The sequence below is a fragment of the Petaurus breviceps genome, unplaced genomic scaffold, assembly GCF_028583685.1.
Source record: "Petaurus breviceps papuanus isolate PSGF00001 unplaced genomic scaffold, PetGlider_PUasm1.0 154, whole genome shotgun sequence".
Taxonomy (NCBI): domain Eukaryota; kingdom Metazoa; phylum Chordata; class Mammalia; order Diprotodontia; family Petauridae; genus Petaurus; species Petaurus breviceps.
The window spans coordinates 10,854,517-10,871,876 of NW_027185715.1; the positions used below are offsets into that span (position 1 = coordinate 10,854,517).

The 17,360-nt window shown below is 41.1% G+C and overlaps 1 protein-coding gene across 2 annotated transcripts in view; it reads left to right on the forward strand.

Moving 5' to 3' along the window:
* Positions 1–5,524, forward strand: part of TBC1D30 (TBC1 domain family member 30) — a 122,121-nt gene extending 116,597 nt beyond the window's left edge. For both annotated transcript variants that reach the window (XM_069080868.1, XM_069080861.1), the window contains one exon: positions 929–5,524. In XM_069080868.1, coding sequence (XP_068936969.1) covers positions 929–1,692 — 764 coding nt within the window. In that variant the 3' untranslated portion in view covers positions 1,693–5,524. The remainder of the gene's footprint in view (positions 1–928) is intronic.
* Positions 5,525–17,360: the final 11,836 nt, after the last annotated feature.

The window sequence follows — 17,360 nt, forward strand, 5'->3', positions numbered from 1 at the left end:
AGAGAGAGAGAGAGAGAGAGAGAGAGGGAGAGAGAGGAAGGGAGAGGAAGGGAGAGAGGGAGAGAGAGTGAGAGCAGAAAGGGATGGGATGATGGCAGCAGGAGACAGATATGGAATGAAAAAGGAATAGTATGAATGATTCTTTATGGCTAGGATGAGGGAGGCTGGTTAACTGTGATTACATGGAATTTTCAATATATTTCCATGACATCTCTCATCCCTCTGGCTCTTACATCAAGGAAAAAGTACTGTTTATTTTTCCTTTCTTTTAAAATTCTGACAGCTGTTATCTCATTATCATCACAGTTTCCAGTCTTGTTAGCTTAAAAAAAAAAACCCACAAAGCTCCCAGTTTCTAGGTATTCTACCATTTAGGTGGTTGCTTGTAAACAAAAGGATGAGTTTCAGGGCATAGCTTGTGATCAGTAAATGAAGACTCAGAAGCTTTTATGCCTTTATGGTCCTATCCCATTAAAGGAGGCAAGATGGTGGAGATATAAAGAGCATAGAATTTGAAGTGAGAGGTCTGGCTTTGAATCCTGCTTCTGTCACCGTCTGTGTATCTTTGGGCCCTCACTTGGCTTCAATTTTGTCAGTAAAATGAGGTTGGATGATATGACCTCTAAGGTTACCTCTGGCCCTAAATCTATGATTCTATGAGGAGCCTGGGCATGAGCAATGGAAAGGAGGAGACTGGATCTATGGAGTGTATGGAATTGAGCTATTAATAAATTTGCTAACTATTAGGATGATTCTAGTTGAATAACCTAATGATTTTGCTTTCAGTCACATTATTTTGCTCTAAGTAGATGGATTTTTAGGCTCTCACACAATGTCTCTTTGGTAGTGGATAAACAACTTCTCTGACTTGAAAATGTTTCCCTGTGTTTTTAGCACATTTCACATGCAGTTTTAACATTTCTTTCAGATAAAGGGCTAGTGACCAGTCTCCTCCCATCTCAGGTAAACCATTCTCCAGTTATAAATCACCTTCTTTTGGGAAAGAAACTGAAAACAACTAACAGAGCTGCCAAAAATGCGGTCATCCATATTACTGGTCACACAGGAGGCAAATTGTCTCCTGTTCCCCATGAAGACCTTAAGACCAAGCTCAACTCTCCTTGGCGAACCCACATCCGTGTTCATAGGAAGAACATAAGCAGGGCTAAGAGCCAGCTGGCCTGTGGGGACACCATCGGGCTGATTGAAGAGCAGAATGACGGCTGTAAGACCACTAGCCTGGGTGCAGCAGAGGATCTGCCCCCCGCCAGTGCAGATAAGTCTGGGAGAGATGGCGGGAGCTCTGAAGACAGCATGAGCAGGACTATCGATGGGCAGTCTCCAGAGCCTGTGTTTAGAGACGCCAATGCAAACGTGGCAGAGGTCCAGCTAAAGTTCGAAGACTTGGAACTTAATGAGGGAGGTGCTGCTGAAACAGAACCCAGGCCTAACCAGACCTGCCACCAGCATGGAGCCGAGCCACGGCTCCCTGTCAAGCCTCCCCAAGCCAGCTATCCAAAAGCACCCGTCTTTAGCCCCTTTCCCAGTGTCAAGCCACTTCGGAAATCAGCCGCAGCCAGGAATTTGGGATTATATGGCCCAACGGAAAGAACCCCAACTGTCCACTTCCCCCAGATGAGCAGAAGCTTCAACAAATCCTCCAGTGGGAACAGCGGCACTAAAAAGCGATGATATCCTATTAGCATCGTATAATTTGGGTCAATCGGTTTTTAGAGTGTTGTGGGTATTCAGTCTTAACAATCTCCAACAGAATTTTTATTTTCCAGATTAAATGATAATACCAACAACAAAGGGGTGGGCAAAGAAGAGTGCAAAACCAGCATTATGAGAATGGTGATTCTCACAACAGGAACTAGAGAGGAGAGTTGCAGTGTGGGACCACGAGTGACCATATCCACCCAGGAAACAAAGGGAGTAAAGACAATTTTAGGAAATTGTAGACTTGTGTGATTTTGGTGTGAAGTATACTTCTACTTCTTCATCGTGAGCTGCTTAGAAAGGTTTATCTTACTCTAGACTGTTAACCTTTATTCCTTCTTCCTTATGTTATGGGCCTCTAGGGTCCCAGTGACCCCTCCCCAAACCCCCAGTTTGTGTATTTTATCAGCCTTCACACACAGGTGCACATTTGCTTGCTATACCAAGAACTGTGGAATATGAGATTTCCCATCCAGTTTCACCAGCTTCCTTTTCCTGTGTGTGTGTGTGTGTGTGTGTGTGTGTGTGTGTGTGTGTGTGTGTATTTGTGGATGAAGGCATGTTTTCCTTAGGGTGGTTTCTTTTAGCTAGCATCAAATTTTCATTTCATCCTTGTGCTACGAGGCCTGGGAGGAAGTCCAGATAGCCTTTCTAGAACTTTGTATTTTTGCCTAGTTAACCTACTGAATGCAAAAGAGTTTCATTTGTGGAAACCCAGTGTCTGGCTCCCAATTATACATGTAACTTCTGATGCACAGAACATAGTTGGGTCATGCCTTAGTAACCCTTGGTGTGTATATTCTTTTCCAGCTGAACAATTCCCAAGTTTGCTATATTTGATTCATTGTAAATTTCTTCCACTTTATAGATGTACTTTGGATGTCAGTGGTATTCAAGACTCACTAGTTGGTGACTAGTTTAAGACATTTTCAGTGTGTTACAGGAGTGTACAGACACCATGATGGCCCTTACACTCAAGAGGTGTTCACCTTCAAAAGCTAAGAAAACCATGTAGCTACAAATCCATTAACAATTGAAACCTGGGCTCTTGTGGGGAGAACACTTTGTTACTGGAATATGGCCTTGTTTCAGAAGAGGGTGACCATGTTCTTAATCTTTCTGTTGTTCACTCATCACCAGAGCCTTCTGTAAGCCAGATTGCCCTACCCACCATGAGATGGAAACTGAGCCACACGTATATAAGCAATATGCCAATGAATCGAGATAAACACCCCCTGCTGATCATTTTGACTTAGATCTGTCTCCTTCAATTGGTAGGCAGGTAGCCTGACTGCAGCAATGTCAACACTAATACTGAAAAGCCATTTGCCATGACCCCAAGATCTGTGGGGTAGGTTTTTTTTTTTCTGCCAAATGGGACAGAGTCCTGCCACGTAGTGCCAGGGAACCGTGTCAGATTTTCTGAGCCTTAAAAAAGAGCTCATTCTTCACGCAGCTGTCTTCTGGCAAAACAGGAGGTCCATTTCTTCCACAAACCCTTAAAGGAAACAGATTGAGCCTCTTTCAGCTTAGTCTGCAAAAAGCAGTCAGAGATGCTTTTTGAAATGCAAGAAGCATGAATTCGATGGCACTTGTGTTGCTGATGCTGAAATGAAATTTTTATAATGGTCTTTTTAGGATGAAAAGGATGTGATTTTGCGTGGGGGTTAAATGAAGGTTAAAAATGATGCATACAGTAAAGGAAAGAGAACACTGTTATTTTTTTCTTCCTTTTTCTCCCCCTCCCCCAAGAACTAAAAATTGAAAAATATGACGAATAATTCATTATAGTTTTTACTTTGAGTTTCATGACTTCCAAAAGCAACTTCTCAGGAAAAGTAGAGAGTAGAGGAGGCCTACTTGGGATAATGCTCCACTCTCCCCATCCCCCAAAGAAATTACTTTTTCTTCCATCAGTTAGATTTTAAGGATAAGAATAGCACCACCTAAATTCTTTTTCATCCCCCAGTCTCCCCACTCACCTGACTCATAATCCTCACTTACTCACTGTACCTTTAACTATCTCTGGCTCCATTTCAAAATATATCTCAATACTTTCTCTTTTGGATGAATTCATTACCAATCTAAAACACAGAACAGAGGTTCTGAATCTGGGGCCTGTAAACTTTTTTTTAATCGATTGACTCTATTTCATTATAATTAGCTTTCTTTACATTTTATTTTATGCTTTTAAAAATATGATCTTGAAGAGGCATTCATAGGCTTCACAAGATTTGCCAAAGGGGTCCACACAAAGAAGGTTGAAAACTGGCATAGGAGGAAGGCAGAAGAGATGTGAGGGGAGCTCTCTTCCCTAAGGATTGGAGCTAGTCTACTGGAATCTGAATACTAGTCTTAGTTCTTTGGCTCTCTGAAGACTTCTTTTTATCTTTTTCTAGGGGTTGGTCTGCCTAGTTCTTAAGAAGGAAGTCTGCCATTTCAATGCCTCATTCATTGTAATAACTCCCCTAAATCAAGACAACCCAGACTTAAAAAAAAATTCAGGCCCAGGTATTGAAAAAAAAAATTGGAGTTGACAGATTCTTTTTAAAGAAGACTTTTGTACCAGCCAAACTCTCATTCAACTCAGCAAACATTTATTAAGGGCAAGACACTGTGGAAAGACTGGTCTAAAACATTCTGTATTCCAGGTAATTACAATTGTGAATCAATCAGGTTAGTCTCTTTTCCTGCTTTATAGACAAACAAGTCTATGTAGAATTGAATTATACAGTATGCAGAAAGACTTATTCTTAGTGACTCTCACCTTTTTACACATTGGGAGCAGAAGTAATTACAAGTCTCTATTTCCAGCTGTATTGATACTGTATTCTCCCTTGGGAGTTGATTCATCTAGATGTTTCTGCACTTCCTTCCTTCTCTTATATCAGTCTTTGAAATACCTGAATCTAATAATTTGTGCATGTTTGCAACATTATATTGCTTCTGACCTTCACCCCCTTTATGTGGAAAGCTATATGAATCACAAAAGTACATACAAAGTACTTCGCACTGTGGCATACAGATATGTCAATGCCCTTTCCTAACTCCAGGCAGACACAGAACAGCTCATGTCCCCTCCACCCATTCACCCAGACTCAGAAAGCATTGTATGAAGCAGCTTCTATAAAGCATGGACAATTACAGGTTTGCCCATTTTCTTGTCAAAGGATGGCTTCTGATGGTAGCTTAAAGCACTTTTTAACTTGGGGAGCAGAGTTGGCAGGTGATCTTTAAGGGACAGGATTTTGCCTTTAGCCCCAGTTAGGATGGGTGATATTATAAGAATCTCAGTGAAGAAGGAATATCTGAACCGAACACAACTTCAGAGTTGTGGGACCCAGAGGAGCATGATAATTGGACTTTTCGTGTGTGTGTGTGTGTGTGTGTGTGTGTGTATGTGACAGAGAGAGAGAGCAAGAGAGAGAGAGCGAGAGAGAGAGAGAGATTGAGAAGCTCCTTTTGAAAGTTTATATTATATTGGATGACTTCTGCATGACCAGTAGTCCAAATGAAAGTTGGAATTTGTAGCTGGGTGAATGGAAAGGATGGAGGAAAAAATTTATGAACATAAAAGATACACTGAATGTCACTTTAAAAATGATCTGATGTTTTCATAGTGTACAACCCACCTATTTTGAAGTCTGTGCTTTTTACTGTGCATCTCACTGGGAGATTTTGTGACCGATATTTTCTTGTTTTTTTTTTTTTGTCAGGCCTTTGTGGAAAAACCAAAACAAAAACTTTTTTCTGTATAAATACTTAAAGAATGATTATGATGAATAAAGCTGTGAATTTTTGATTGTACTGAGTGGTGATGTTTTACCCAGTTTTGTTTCTGCAAAGTGAAAAGGTGAGAAACTGACCTGGGATACATATACCTATGTACTCTCTAGAGGTATTTATCAACCTTTTAAAATAAAAAAAAATGTTCCCCAAATTGGAGTCAACTTATGCAACCATTTATATCGGCAGTTGGGAGCCCTTTCCATACCAGACTACAGTAGCAAAGAGGCTGAACGAATGGTATATGGATATGACTGAAAACCAAGGCTAGTGTGATCTCCCCGAGCTTCAGACTAGAAGAATTTCTCCTGCCCAACTGCCCAAGAGTTTGGAGGGGTCACCTGTACCCTGACTCTACTTGTACGCTTTGATATGTAATAATGAGAACCCAAGACAAAAGACAGCCAGTATCAGCACAAACATGGTCATATGTGTTCCCATAAACAGAACAGAGAAAACCAATGGATAACCTGGTTAGTCCTTGATAGCCCTTCCCTCAAGTATCAGGTATTTTGTACCAAAATTTTTAGTCTATCATTGGATTGCCTAGAACTACTTTAATTCTGTTCTTCACTCAACCCCGAAGTAAGGGATGGGGGAGTGGTTGGATCCACTCCTCTGGAAGGCTTTATAAAATAATTTTTTTCTTTTTCTTTTCTTTCTTTTGCTTTTTGGAGGGGGAGGAAAGGCAGTTGGGGTTAAGTGACTTGCCCAAGCTTACACAGCTAGTGTGTCAAGTATCTGAGGCCATATTTGAACCCAGGTCCTCCTGACTCCAGGGCTGGTGCTCTATTCACTGCACCACCTAGCCACCCCTATAAAGCTAATTCTTCTCATTAATCTAGGATGATTTGGGTACTGCACTACTTGAAAAATCAGGAAGACAATTTCCTCAGGGAAGTTTCTGATTCCATGTTCTTAGTGTCACTGTTATTACTTGTCAAGTCCTTTAATTAATCCCTACTCTAGTTGGCATTATGCATTAGCAGTAATTTATTTTTTTGCTAACTATAAGTTTCAGGTGATAAGAAAGAAAATTTGGGGAGGAAATGGACTTACTCATTTAGCTAACAACGCTCTCTTGATTTCAGCCAATGGCAGGATTTCAAGTTCCAAGATCCTTGTGAAATTTTTGTAAAACCTCCGTTGCCTCTGACACTTACTAGTTGAGTAACCCTGGACAAGTCACTCAGCCATATTTTAAATGGGGATAATAACCTGTGTAGTACCTGTTGTTGTAGTCGTTGGGTAGTTTCAGTTGTGGCTGACCCTTCATGACCCCATGTGGGGTTTTCTTGGCAAAGGCACTGGAGTGACTTGCCATTTCCTTCTCCAGCTCATTTTACAGATGAGAAAACTGAGGCAAACAGGGTTAAGTGACTCGGACAGGGTCACCCAACTACTACCTGTCTGAGGGTGGATTTAAACTCAGGTCCATCTTGACTCTAAGGTTGGGGCTGTACCCACTGCCCCACTAAGCTGCCCCATTTAGTACCTACCCTCTCTATAAAAGTCCTACTCTGTTGACTTATCCTGATTTAGTGATGATTTTGGGTTCTCAATGGCTGTGCTTAGGAGAGTGCAAAATCTAACCTAATCAAGCCAGAAAGGTTTCAGTCATGGGCATGCCGGTGAGCTGCTATCCATGGGTCTGCATTTGGATAAGCTCATCACTGGTTTTGTCCTAGGGAGGATGGATTTTTCTGCCACTACAGTTTTTGAAGATAGCCTCCTAAATTATGGAAGGATTATGATCTGGATTAGTGAAGTATTGCACCGATGAGAATGCAGACCCTTGAAGTACTGACATATGTACCTCATGTGACTGTTGTGAGGAACAAATGAGATGTTTGGAAAATTCTGGGTTAAATTTTATTTTTTTGATTAATTTTTTTTTTTTTTTTGCTTTTTGGAGTGGAGGAAGGCAGGGCAATTGGGGTTAAGTGACTTGCCTAAGGTCACACAGCTAGTAAGTGTTAAGTGTCTGAGGCCACATCCTCCTGACTCCAGGGCCAGTACACTATTCACTGCACCACCTAGCTGTTCCTGGGTTAAATTTTAAAATGTTGTTCTTTTAGGTAGCTTGGTGGTGTAGTACATAGAATGTTGAACTTGGAGTTGAGAAGACCTAAGTTTAAATCTAGCCTCAGATACTTACTGTATGATCCTGGGCAAGTCACTTAATCTGTCTGCCTCAGTTTCCTCATGTATAAAATAGTAGCACTTACCTTCCCAGGGTTGTTGTGAGGCTAAAATGAGATAACATGCAAAACACTTTGCAGATCTTATTATTATTTAATATTATTATTAATTATATAAATTATTTAATATGTTATACATAATATATAATATATTATTATTATCATCTGTAATTTTGAGTCTTTACTGACATCAAGTACTTTCCTTCTTCAGATTTTTTAGTTACTTTTTAAACTAAGAGGATTGCATTTTTTGACTCCTTGGCTATTTACAATCAAAGTCTATCATCCTGTATTAAGAGTACCTTTAATGACCAGTGAGCTATTCCCAGTTAAAGATTTTCTACTGGGATAGAGGAAAAAAGACACGGATTTATTCACTTTTAATATTCTGGGCTAAGATCAAGGGTGTGTTCTGATGTTGTTATTTAAGGTATGACTCTGGGGAGTAGAGAGATTAAAAAAAATTGTTTTAGTTGTGTCCAACTCTTTGTGACCCCATTTTGGGAATTTTCCTGACAAAGATACTGGATCATGTCCTTCTACAGCTCACTTTACAGATGAGGAAACTGAGGCAAGCAGGGTGAAATGACTTGCCCAGGGTCACACAGCTAGGAAGTGTCTGAGGCTGGATTTGAACTCAGGAAGATGAGTCTTCTTGATTTCAAGCCCACTGCTCTGTGCACTATGGTGCCCCCTAGCTGCCCACAGCAGAAAGAGATTGCTCTTCAAGTTAGTTTTTGCAGATAAGTTATTCAAAAGATTGCAGATGTGCATAGAATACCTACATATAAGGGGTCCCAAAAGTTTTACTGCAGTTCTTAAACTTAAAACAACACTAAGACTTTTGGGATACCCTGTATATAATGTGTATAATAACTGATATTTATATAATGCTTTAAAGTTTGCAAAACATTCTATATACATTATCTCCAACAACTCAGTATGGTTGGAATGACAATTGTTATTCCCATTTTGCAGATGAGGAAACTAAGGCTTTAAGATATGTACTTCAACTTCCTACTTATCCCTGGGTCAAGCAAGATTATTGTGATACCAAGGTGGAGGAGGAGGTGACTGGCTTGGCAGAGGAAGGAGCAGGGACCGAACAGGGGTAGCTGCTATAGATGGGGAGGGGAAGTTTGTGGTGACTTCTGGAAGTCTGGGTCCTTGGGTTTGTGTCCCGAATCATCAACCCCTTCAGGTCCCTCTCTCCGTCTTTATCAGACTCCTTCGATTTCCTGGATGCAATGTTCTTTTTGGATTCAAAGTACTAATTTAAAAGGGGATTACTCAAATTCTCCTGTCCATATAATTTCCTATAGTTAATGGCAATTGCTCTCACAATCAGTGACATTTGTGTTAATTTGCCCACCACACCAGAGGGGAAAGAAGAGTTCATGCAGAGAATTTATGGATTGTAATGAAGTCTATTGATTTTATTTACAGCCAGCAGAGGTCTCCAGAGAGCTGAAGACTAGGTTGCTGTTTCTCCAGTTGGGTCTCCATTAGCTGTCTGATCAATGCTGAGACCAGCTAGTGGGAAAGGTGGAGTGGCAGCTCCCAGATAGTTTATGGGGATTGCCACACACAATATGGAAATAGGAGTCCCCAGGGAGGTAGCTTCCCTTCCCTCTTCTCTGGCCCCCAGTGGCTTGTCAGTTTTCTTTTAATGGAGAAAAGGATCCAACTCTGATACTTGGTCAGTGCTGTTTCAATTGTCTGGTTCTGGGGCAGTGATTGATTAGATGGAATGACAGATAGGATTAGAATGCTCATTAAAAACCTCTCCACCGAGAATGTAGAAATCTGTCATCATAGAAACTTGGGTTCCACCAAAAACTACTCCTTTTGGCTAGAGAGAAGCATTATCTGTGAAATCTTCAGTTTTGGAAATAGGGAGAAATCTCAGCAGTATAGGAATGGAAATTAAAAAAATAAATAAATAAAGCAATATACTTCTTTGGTAAGCAGGAAAATAAAGGATTGTTGTTCAGCTGTTTCTGAAGCTTGTTGACTCCGTTTGGGGTTTTCTTGGCAAAGGCACTGAAGTGGTTTGCCACTTCCTTTTTCAGCTCATTTTACCGTTGAGGAAAATGAGGCAAACAGGGTTAAGTGACTGGCCCAGGGTCACAGCCAATAAGTGTCTGAGATCAGATTTGAACTCCGGAAGCTGAGTCTTCCTGATTGCAAGCCCAGTGTGCTGTCTACTGCACCAGTTAACTGTCCCCTAAGGATTCTTAGGAACTAGACTTTCCTGAGTTCTTTGATCTTGACAAATACCTTGACTAAGGCCAAGGGGCATGACCTTAAAGCACATTCTTTGGATGATCTCTTAGCTTCCAAAATGAAAGGACTTTTCTTCTGTCCTGATCCTTCCTGATTTCTCTGACCTCTACTACCCTGGTAACCACGTTCTCCTGCCAGATACATTCTCCCTTTGTGATAGTGCTAATGCTTGCTTGTGCTTCTCCTTTCTGTTTGGCCTTGCCTTCTTAGCCTTCTTTGCTGGTTCTTCATCTCAACTGCCTCCACAGCTTTTTTGTCCCCCAGGGTTCTGTCCCGGGCACTGTTTTCTTCCCTCCCTTCCCCCCCTATTCTCTCATGAAGTGATCTCATCAGCAACTGTGGGTTCAATTGTTATTTCTATGTAGATAATGCCTAGGCCTCTATCGCTTCTGAGTTTGTCTTGGATCACCAATTGCCTTTCCAACATCCTAAGTTGACGTCTTTCAGCATTCGGATCTAGTCTCAGACACTTACCATCTTCGAGGCCCTGCGGGAGTCACCTAGTCTCTGTCTACCTCAGTGTCCTCATCTGTAAAATGGGAATGCTAATATTACCTACCTCCAAGGGTTCTTTTGAAGATTTAATGAGAATATTTATAAAGCACTTTAGCATGGTGCCCAACACATATTAACACTATATAAATGTTAGCTATTATTAATAATTATTTTATTACCATCTTCCCAGTCACTCAGGTTTTCAACCTTGGAATCATTGCTCTTTCATTCACTCCACTTATCCAATCTGCTAACAAATCTTTTTTCTACTTTCACACCCACTCCAACTTAGACCCTCAGTGTCATCATCTCTCCCCTGGACTATTGGAATAGCCTTATAATTAGTCTTCCTCCTTTAACTTCTTTCAACTACAATCCATATTCCACTCAGCTATCAAGTCCATTTTTATTTTTTTTCTTCTTTTTGGAGGGGGGGAAGGCTGGGCAATTGGGGTTAAGTGACTTGCCCAAGGTCACATGGCTAGTAAGTGTTAAGTGTCTGAGGCCAACAAGTCGATTTTTCTAAAGTAGGTCTGACCGTGTCACTTTCTCTTGCTCAAGTTCCTCCGGTGGCTCCCTATTACCTACAGGATCAAATATAGATTCCTTTGTCATGCATAGCCATTCTAATCCTGGTCCCTTTCAAATCTTCTCACACCTTAGTCATTTGGCCAGTCAGCTAGTATTTATTACACACCGACTATGTTCCAGGCACTATGCTTAGTGACGGAAACACAGAGAAATAAAAGACCGTTCTTAGTCCCTGTTCACAAGGAGCTCGGTCTCCTCTACCCACCCTATGTACCAGCAACTCCAATCTATTTACAATTTATTGAATAGGACACTCCATTTCCCATCTCAGAGCTTTTCTGGCTGTCCAGAGAAGGCTCTGTCCCCTCATCTTCACCCCGTGGCTTCCCAGACTTCCTTCAAAACTTGGCTTAAATACCATCTATTTCCTGCCTTTCCTGGTGCCACCAGCTACTGATGATTTCCCATCTTAGGATTCCCTTCCATCTGCTCTCTATATCTTGTACGTTCCTGGTTATGGACATATTGCCCCCCCCCCCCCATTAGAATGTGCGTACCTTAAGGAAAGGGACCAGGTTTTTGCCTTTCTTTGTAACCTTAGTGCTTAGTACAGTGCTTGGCACACAGTTAAGCCCTTAACAAGTTCTTGTTGACTTGAAAAGACAGTAGTGCTTTTGCTTAAGATGCTGGAGTGTTTCACTGAGAAATTTCTTAGCAAACAGTGTCAATTAATTTAAAAAGTAGCATTTCTAACTTTGAAAATCCTAACAACCAGAAATTCTGGAAGGCACAGTGGCAGAGACTCAAAGAGAGCTGCTGTTCTGCTCTCTGGGGACAGTGGAGAAGCAGGAGTTCAACCCATGGGAGCTGATGAGGTCATGAAGGGATAGAAGGTTGAAAGAGAAGAGTAGGGGGTCTAGGATAGAGCTTTGGGAAACATCCACAGTTAGTGGGGTCTGTGCCAGAAAAGAAGACTGAGAAGAAGCAGTTGACCAGGAGACACTTGTTCAGTCTTTTTTCAGTCATGTCCAACTCTTCATAACCCCATTGGGAGTTGTCTTGGTAAAGATACTAGAGTGGTTTGTCATTTCCTTCTCCAGCTCATTTTATAGATGAGGAAACTGAGGCAAGCAGGGTTAAGTGATTTGCCTGGGGTCACACAGGAGATAGTATTGTCACAAAAACCCATCAGGGAGATTGATAAGCAGTGTCAAATGTAGCAGAGAGGTTGAGAAAGATTCGGGCAGAGGAAAGACCTGGCAATTAGGGGATCCTTAAAGACAGAAGCTCCAGTTGAGTGATGGAGTTAGAAGCCAGATCACAAAGGACTGAGAAATGACTAAGAGGAGAAGAAGTGAAAGCAGTGAATGTAGATGGCTTTATCTAAGAATAAGACTGAAAAAGGAAGAAAGGTATTGCTCAACAGGATAGCTGGGTCCAATGAAGGTCCTTTTTAAGGACAGAGGGGACTTGAGAAGGCAGTTTTGGGGCAGTAAGGAAGGAACCAGTAGGTAGAGGTAGAAATTTAGAGGGTGGAAGAGTGGGGGTTAGTGGCTGTGACCTGAATGAAAATCTAACAAAGGAAACATAGAAATAATAGTCAGACACATAGGAGGAGAACCAGGAAAAGAGCCTTGGCATAAAAACCAAGAGAGGAGAGAATATGTATAAGAAGGTGATCAACAGTTTCAAAGATTACAGAGAGATCAAGAAGGTAGAAGATTAAGAAAAGGCGAAATTATATTTGGCAATAAAGAGACCATTAGTAACTTTGGAGAGACCAATTTATATTGAATAAGGAGGGTGGACTCCAAACAGGACACCCAACTTCCCCTCTTAATGCTCAGGTAACCAGGCTGCCCTCCCTGCCCCTGTCCTTCCTCATGTCTTCCTCTTAGTACCCTTGGCTTTGTTGAAGACAGCTTCAATGCCACCTTCGACATCTCCCTGGTTCCTGGACTGCTAGAGCCTTCTCCTCTAAGACTTTGATCAGTCATGCTTCCCAGCTGTCCCAAAGGCTACTTTTCATCTATTCTGTATCTATTTGCATGTTATATCCCTCATTAGAACATATGCTTCTTTTATTTTTTTTTTGCTTTTTGAGTAGGGAAGGCAGGGCATTTGGGGTTAAGTGACTTGCCCAAGATCACACAGTTAGTGTTAAGTGTCTGAGGCTGAATTTGAACTCAGGTCCTCCTGACTCCAGAGCCACTACTCTATCTTCTGTGCCACGTAGCTGCCTGGAGAATGTAAGCTTCTTGAGGGGAGGGACCTTTTTTCCTTTCTTTGTATCCCTCATGCCTTAACATGGTGACTGGAACATAGTGAGTACTTCACAAATGCTTGTTAATTGATGGACTAACTTGGAGCATATGTGATATAGCATATAACAGAGAGATTAAGGGCAACTATGGGGTGCACTGGGCCTAGAGTCAGGAAGACTCATCTTCCTGAGTTCAAATCTGGCCTCAGACACTTACTAGCTGTGTGACCTTGGGCAAGTCACTTAACCCGGTTTCCTTCAGTTCCTCAAATGTAAAATGATTTGGAGAAGGACATGGCAAACCACTTCAGTATCTTTGCCAAGGAAACCTCAAATAGGATCTTGAAGAGTCAGATATGCCTGAAAAACAACTGAAAAACAATGGAGAGATTGAATGTCTTTAGCCAATAGGAAGCTAGTCATGAAGTCAAGAAGATACTGGTTCACGTCTGGTCTCTGACACGTAAAATAAGGTGCTGAACTTGAAGTCAGGAAAGCTTGGGTTCAGATCCCACCCATCATTTAGTAGTTGTGTGACCCTGGACAAATCACTTAACCTCTCTGGCTTTCAAGCATGTGCCTCTGACTTACCTTTGAAGCCACAGAATAGAATTTCTCTACCATGAGCTCCCTATGCTGAAGAAATAAGGTACTAACCATGAATTAACCTCAAATGTGGTTGTCATGGAAAGAGTAGTGGATTTGGGGCTGGTCATTGGACAAGTCGCTTAACCTACATAAGCTTCAGTTTCCAAATCTCTAGAATGAGAGGCTGGATTCAGTGTCCTTCAAGAACTCTTTCAGAATTAAATCTAGGATCGTGTCATCCCATGAGGGTGGAGGCAATGTCCTCCTAATGTAGGGAAGATAATAAGTATGCTTAACTTACCTGATCACTAGATGCCACTGTAGCTCCACAGAAAAGCATTCTCATAAGTACATTATCATATTGCAAAGCCTTGATTAATTGTAATGTATTTGGCATTTGGGGTGAGTTTGACACATGGGAAAAAAATGTCTCTTCTATGGGTTTGGAATAGTGTTCAAGTTGAAGGAAACTCATTTTTTCTTTTATTTTTTATGCTAGCTTACCTCCTAGAATATCCCTTTTCTCCCTAATTTTCTATCATTCTTTTTTCATTGGTTCCTTCCCTGATGCTTACAAACATGCCCGGTTCTCCATCCTTAGAAAACCTTCCTTGATCTTACCATCCCCTCAAAACATTTCCCTATAGTTCTCTCTCATTCACAGTCAAATTTGTTTAAAAAAAGGGGGGGGGGAAGAGAGAAAAAAACTAGTTATTTCACCTTTCTTACCTCTCACTCACTTTTCAACCTTTTGATATCTATTTTCCATCCCTATCACTGACCTCCAAAGTCACCAGTACTCTCCTTAGTGCTAATTCCCATGATGTTTTCTTAGTTGTCATCTGTTTTGGCCTCTGCTCCCATTGACACTATTGACCACCCAGTTTATTAACTCCTAGCTGGGTTTTAGTGATACTATTCTGGCTTGTTTCTTTTTCTATTAATTTAATCACTCCTCAATCTCCTTTGCGTCAGCAACATCCATGTCCTGTCCCCTATTCACAGGCTCTTGTCTTCGACCACTTTTCCTTGTCTCCCTCTCCTCTTCTTTCTTCTCTTTTTCCTTCTCTTCCATTTCTCCTCCTCCCTCTTCTTTTCCATCTCCTTTCTTTTTCCTTTCCTTTTCCTGTTTCCCTCTCTTCCTTCTCCCTTTCTTTTTCCTGTTTCTCTCTTTCTTTCCCTCTCCCTTTCTTTTTCCTGTTTTCCTATTTGTTTTCCTCTCTTCTCCTTCACTTTCCCTTTCTTTATCCTTCTACTTCTCCCTGCTTTGCTTCTCTGTCTCCCTTTCCCTCTCCTCTCTCTCCTTTATCTTTTTCTCTACTTCCCTCTTCTCCTCCTCCCTCTTTGTCTTTCTATCTCTCCCTCTCTCTCCCCTTCTTTGTCTCTCTCTCTTGTCTCTGTGTCTGTCTTTGTCTCTTTGTCTCCATCCCCTCTCACATCATCTCTCATCTCAGTCTGGCTCCAACTTACTTTTTCCAGGCTAATTACACACCATTCCTCCTTCCAACCTCTACATTGCAGTCATACTGTACCACTGGCTTCTTTCCAGCATGATCTTCATTTCATTTCCCACCTACATCCCTTTGCATGCCTCCATGCTTGAAATGCTGTCCGTTATAAACCCTAGTAGGGTGGCAACTGTTTCTATTTCATCTTTGCATCCTGTGTCTGGTGAACTTAGTGGTGCCTAGTACCCAGTAGATGCTTAATAAATATCTATTGATTAGGTGAATGCACTAATAAATTCATAGACACACTGCTACCTATCTACAATTTATACTCTTAGAGCTTTACCTGAAGCTTGGAGAAGTTTAGAGACTCTGTCCGGGGTACCTCCATTAGTGAATTTCAGGAATATGAACCCAGATCTTCTGACTCAGTCCAGCATTCTCTCCATAATGCCATCCAGCCTCTCTATTTTTGCCTATAGGATTATAAAAAAATGGAGAAAAGAAAAACATGAAAGAAAATAACTTTCAATTTTTGAAATGGTTTAAACTAGTTTGTGAGCTGATGAAGAGGAGAAAAATGTGTTACTGAGACAGTAAGATGGGATAGGAGGCAGCTACATGGGATAGTGGATAGATTACAAGACTTGAAATCAGGAACACTTGAATTTAAATCCCGACTTGCACACTTACTAGCTATGTGATCCTAGGCAAGTCACTTAACCTTTTTCTGTCTTGGTTTCCTCAACTGTAAAAGGAAAGTGGTAGATGCAATCCTTCAAGGACCCTTCCAACTTGAAATTGATGATTCTATCATAATACTGATTTGCACCTACTCTCTGCAATTTAGAATTGCTAGTGGGTTGAGACATGTATGACCCAATCAAGGGGAGGAGAATATGTATCTGAGCTAATTGAGAGACCCGCATACTTCCCACTGGTACCATGAATTATAGACTCATGGTTAAAATATATAGTGTACTGGCCAATGTGCAACTTTTGATGAAGTTTACTAATATACATCAACTCTTCCTTGGTTTCAGTGCCAATGAATTCACAGAGAGTTTTTAAAAGTTCCAGCTTTATCTGTGTTGTAGACATAGCTTTCCCAATGCTGAATGCATTTCCTCTTTACCCAGGTACTCCTGTTATAGTACCTGTACCTGTGATGAATAGGAAAATATAAATGCCAAAGTTATTTGGACAAGAATTAAGATTAAGCAATCAGATCCTAGTAATCACCATTTAAGCGAGCATGATCTTGGAGAAATATCTTGGTTAGTCAACAGTTAACCCAATTGGCTGGTAGAGTCCATTTGATTTTTATATTTCCTGGCAGGTTAAATGACATTCATTCTGACTTTGAAGGGAAAAGAATTCCTCTCTTACCATTCTGCCTTACTCATTGATATTGTCTGACAATTCATCTCAAACCAACTTACAGAAAATGCGAGCCATCCCTAGATTTTCTGATGAATTTTGTTTTTTCCCTTCCACAGACTGACTTTGGATGGATTGTGAAATAAGAAAAGACAGTGTAGTGGGTACTCTTTGTGACCCAGGCAGCCATCCATCACAGATAGCATCTAGAGTAGCAGCTATGACCAGTTTGGATGACTTTAGCAAAGAAATCCCATCAAATTCCCATAATACCAGGCTAGGAAAAGTGCTTTCAATGACTGAAAGTCCACTTAAATCTCCTAAAAGTGCCGAGCATCCATTTTCCTCTTAGCCAGTTGGCAAATACTCTGTTGTCCTCCGGGATAGTCTGGGGAGAGGCTAAATGATTATACATAACCACAGACCCTCAGGACTACATCATTGGTGTTTTTCTCTTCAAGCCCTCAAAAGTTTCACAATTTGGGTATTTCTGCAACTGATATAGACCAGTAAGCTCAGGTCTTCTTGATTTTCCAAGTCCAGTCCTCTATCCACAGAGCCATGTAATGCCAGAAGTACCTAGTGTGTCAATTGATGCAAAAATGTGCTTGATCATGTCAGGCATTCTTAAATTCTCTAGACCTTCTAGTTACAGCTTCCTCA